At 56.4% G+C, this 4,445-nt stretch overlaps 1 protein-coding gene across 1 annotated transcript in view; it reads left to right on the top strand.

Annotated features, from left to right (window-relative positions):
• Positions 1-1,515: 1,515 nt before the first annotated feature.
• QSOX1 (quiescin Q6 sulfhydryl oxidase 1) overlaps positions 1,516-4,445 on the top strand; it is a gene marked incomplete at both ends in the record, with an annotated part of 7,324 nt that continues 4,394 nt past the window's right edge. Inside the window, 5 exons of the mRNA XM_010023826.1 lie at positions 1,516-1,616; positions 2,945-2,993; positions 3,189-3,291; positions 4,024-4,114; positions 4,323-4,445. Of these exons, the coding sequence (XP_010022128.1) occupies positions 1,516-1,616; positions 2,945-2,993; positions 3,189-3,291; positions 4,024-4,114; positions 4,323-4,445 (467 nt within the window). The remainder of the gene's footprint in view (positions 1,617-2,944; positions 2,994-3,188; positions 3,292-4,023; positions 4,115-4,322) is intronic.

Raw genomic sequence — 4,445 nt, 5'->3', positions numbered from 1 at the left:
GCCCCGGCATCTCAAGGTGCTCATGGCTGCTCTCTGTTATTGCGCTAATTGATGCAGCGCAGTTGCTGCTGGGTGAGTCAGGGCACCGGCCAGGGCAGGCTTCCCGTCCCTCCGAGGGGATGCCATCCTTCCCTGGGGATGCCGTCAGCACTTCCCAATGGGGCAGGATGTGAGGAATGGGGTGCGTTCCCAGGCCCCCTGAGGGAATGCTGGATCTTCTGGCCTCTCTCCAAAATGGGGTCCCTCCAGGGCTCCTGCAGATGGGGTACTTGTGAAGGCAGGACACCGGCCAGGGCAGGCTTCCCGTCCCTCCGAGGGGATGCCATCCTTCCCTGGGGATGCCGTCAGCACTTCCCAATGGGGCAGGATGTGAGGAATGGGGTGCGTTCCCAGGCCCCCTGAGGGAATGCTGGATCTTCTGGCCTCTCTCCAAAATGGGGTCCCTCCAGGGCTCCTGCAGATGGGGTACTTGTGAAGGCAGGACAGGGAAGCCACCCCTGTGCCGCTTGCCATCCTTACTGCTGTTCTTATGGGTGAATTTTCGCAGGTGTGGGCTGGCCAGGGAGGAGGCCAGGGTGACCCACAGGCACCATGTGCAGGCAAGTCCAGGAGTGTGCCTGGTTCCCTGCAGCAGGGCTTGGCACTGGCCCTCCTGTACTGCTGGTGCTGGGGCAGTGGGAAGCAGCTTGCCTGCTCTGTCACCTGTGACAGAGGACAGTCCCAGTGGGTCTTTACCTTCAGCAGGCTCCTGCCTAGGGTGGCATGGGCTCTATCTGTGTGCTGGCGCCATGTCCCTCCCCATCCCACTCAGAGGAGAGGCTGAGCATTCTCCAGCTTGTATCCTTGATGCTAAAAAGAAGCCATTTCAGAGCTTTTATCTCCATTTTGGTGCTGGTTTTTAGAGCCTGCTGCTTGAAATGCCTCTATGCCCTCTTTTCTTCATCTCTGTTTTACTCCACTGACCTATTGGTCCTCCCCAGGCAGGTGGTGGTGGAAAGTCACAGAGGGGGAACAGATACTCGGCGACAGTTTTTGAGTTGTTTCCTTGTGGTTATCAGCCGTACCCTTGGGGTGAGATGAGCTGAAGCCCATGTTCCCTGCTCTCCCTCAGTGGTGGTTAGCCATCCCTCCCCTTCTTCTCCCAGTGGCCTCTTCCCTCTGGGGCAGAGGCTGGGGGGGGCGAAACCATGGCAGCCGCGGGCAGAGCTGCCTTCACTCTGGCGCCGCTCAGGGCAGGGCATGCAAAGCCTGGTCCCGCCTCGCACAGCTTCCCCTGCACTCCTCCTGCCGGAAAAGTAGGGCACCAGGCTTTAGCTCGGACATGGCCTTGGGCATTTGGGGCTTGGAAGCCATCAGTTTCCCGTGAGGGGCGAGCAATGACTTCGGGGCACAGAGGAACCATGTTGCTGGCGCAGCAGGAGATCCCTGCCGTCTCTGCAGAAGCTGTGGGGAGCATGGCAGTTTTGGGGACATAGAGAGGCTGATCTGTGCTGACTGCATCCTTTTTCCTCACAGAGTGGAGGCCTGCAGTGATGCTGGCAGCCATCGACTGTGCTGACGAAGCTAACCAGCAAGTGTGCGCTGATTTTGGGATAACTGGCTTCCCCACGCTGAAGGTAAGGGCTGTGTGCACCAGGCACTTGCCTGGTTTCACTGTGCTTTGTCTTTTGCTCTGTCCCTCTCTTGCTTAATCAGATTGACAGCATTATTGCACCAAGACATTCCATTTGGGGCTTTGCAGGCTGGAGCTGCTTCACCCTTCCCCAAAACAGAGCTGCAGCCAGACTGCAGGCAGCACAACTGCTGGGTGATGTAGCAACACGGAGGGGGAAAACCAAAATGCTGCTTCGTGGTGAAATGTAGATGCTGTATCTCTCCTAGGATAGGATAGTGTCTGAAACCTGAATTGGAACTGCCTGGGAAAGGCTGCTGGAGGGCAGAGAGCAGTTGCAGGCACAGATTTTGAAGGAGGGCGCAGGGATGCTGCAGGAGGCTACACAGAGTTCTCCTGGGAGCCTCCTGCGGTGGCTGGCTAAGTGCCATTCCTCCTCCTGGGCCCATGCCTGGCTCCTTAGCTGTGTCAATGTGCTGTTTCGTGGTCTTTCACACTGCAAACTGAGCCTTGCTCCAACACAAGCAATAAAGCTGAAGCGCTTCAAGTACAGGAAGCAAAAGCCAGGGTCACCTTGATATGGAACAGGGGGAATACAGGTTTCATCAGGTATGCCCTCAGTCCCGGTTTACAGGCTCAGCCCAAGGTGGTGTCAGGTTTGGTGGTTTGCCAGGTGGGTTGGCTTGTGCCCTAGCCCTGCCCTGTGGTCTCAACAAGCACCTTCTACCTGAGCACCCACTGCCTGTGGAACACTGACCAAAACATCTCCCAGGGCAGGGAGGTGTTCTGATGCGGCAGTGCCAAGAAGTCAGTTGCTCTGCATCCCGTGTCCCCACCAAACACCTTTTACAAACAGCCAGCGCTCGCAGCCCAGCCTGCAAAGCAAACACGGGTCTGATGCAACCTGGTTTCACTGCTCTGGCTGTACTGCAAGCACTGGAACCACTGAGGCAGGCCAGAAGTGGGGGGTGTGTGTGTGGAAACCTTCTGTTTTATGAGAGCTCTGAAGCAGGGAGGTACTGGATTGAAGGACCAGGCTGCCCCCCTGAGACCCCTGGAGACACATGCCTTGCTGCCTGCCAGCACTCAGCTCTTGACTGGATGTGTGTCCCAGCCCATGCCTGCATCCCTCCCCTCCAGGGATGCCCTGCAAGATGGCCAGGAACTCTCTCTGCAGTGGCTCATGTTAGTCAGCATGCTGTAGTGTTGTTGGGAAACTGAGGCAGAGCCGGTGTGAGGGGAGCCTCTGCCTGCTGGGCAGCACTGCCTCCTTGTCCCACTCCAAACTCTCACTCCAGTTTCCCATTGTGTTGGTTTTTTTTTCGCATTCAGTTCTTCAGAGCTTTCAGCAAGAAGGCAGAAGACGGGATAAGGATTACCAGTGAGTATTCAGAGCCAAGTTTTTGTGGTTTATTTTGTTTAGTTTTTTCCCTGGGTGCAAGTGGCTCTGCTGCCCACGCCCCCCATGCACTGGGGCCTTAGGGAGCCTGGGGGGCAGCTGAGAGCAGCTCCCTCAGCTCAGCCCGTGGGACCAGCTTCCCCACAACTGACGCCTTGGCATCCTGTCCCCCTGCAGATCCCAGTGCCACCGTCGAGGACCTGCGCCATGCCATCATCACCAACCTCGAGCAGAGCCAGGCCGCCTGGCCGCCTGCCTGTCCTCCACTGGAGCCAGCAAGGTAGGGCTGGTGTGATGGGGAATGGCTATGATGGCCTCTGTCCCATGGAGAGCAGGTTTTAGGGAAAATCCTGAGCCAAAAATGAGCACGGAGCAGCTGCTGCATCACCCACATCCCAGGGAGATGTAGATGATCTGGCCAGGCTAGAGCCACTTATGTGGCCCAGAGGAGATGGGCCTTAGTTACAGCAAGCAGCGCCTGGGCCAGGGACATGGCAGTGCTATGTCATACTGAGTGAGACTGCTGCCATTAGCAGCTTTTTCCTGTCCCAAGAAAGAGTTTTCTTGCTTCAGTACTAATTTGTTGGGATCTGCAGGCTTTACTGGATGCAGGCAGTTGCTCCACTGTCCCAGGAGGAGCATTTGGCTTTCCCAAAGTGACAGTCAAGCTGGGCACGTGCTTCAAGTCTCTGGTGCCTCTGTGTCCTAGCCAAAAAAAAAAAAAAAGTAGTCCTGGTTCCAAGTTCATTATTGTTTTATTTCCCTGGGTGAGTGTGCAGCTCCCCCCTGCCCTGCCCTGCCTGTGCTTTGTTTGGCTGATCCCAGTGGATTTTCTCAAAGCCTGTGAACCAGAGCAGAAAATTGGGCTGGAATTTTAGTGGGAAAGAATTGCCCACTTGATGGGGCTGAACCTGCACCAGCATCCCCTGCCAAAGCCTAGCTCCTTTCAGGTGTGAGGGCAGAGCATCCAGCTGATGCTGAGGACCTGCTGCCATCCTCTTCTCTCTTGCAGTGTGGAGGAGGTTCGCACCTTCTTCCAGAGGAACAAGGACCAGTACTTGGCACTTATATTTGAGAAAAGCAACTCCTTCATAGGCAGAGAGGTGGGTACAGCTGCATTTATCCCCCATTCCTCTTCAAGCTTGGGTACCTTTGACAGGGAAGTCCTCATGCAGCAGCCTCCCCAGTTGCCTTGCATGCTGCCTTGCTGGTGCAATGTCTTATACAGGGTTCTAAATAGCCCTGCTGCATCCCCGGTGGGGTAGGGGATGCTGCTGTCTCCTGATCTGACCTAGGGGCTGCTGCTTGCAGGTAGCACTGGACATGCTGCAGTACGAGAATGTGGCAGTGAGGAGGGTGCTGAGCAGCGAGGAGGAGCTCGTGGAGAAGTTTGGCGTCACCACCTTCCCCTCTGCCTACCTGCTCCTCCGCAAC

This window comes from Nestor notabilis, unplaced genomic scaffold (genome assembly GCF_000696875.1).
Source record: "Nestor notabilis isolate BGI_N333 unplaced genomic scaffold, ASM69687v1 scaffold22090, whole genome shotgun sequence".
Lineage (NCBI taxonomy): Eukaryota > Metazoa > Chordata > Aves > Psittaciformes > Psittacidae > Nestor > Nestor notabilis.
Note: the sequence above shows the minus strand (reverse complement) of the source record. Positions and strands in the feature narration are given on the sequence as shown.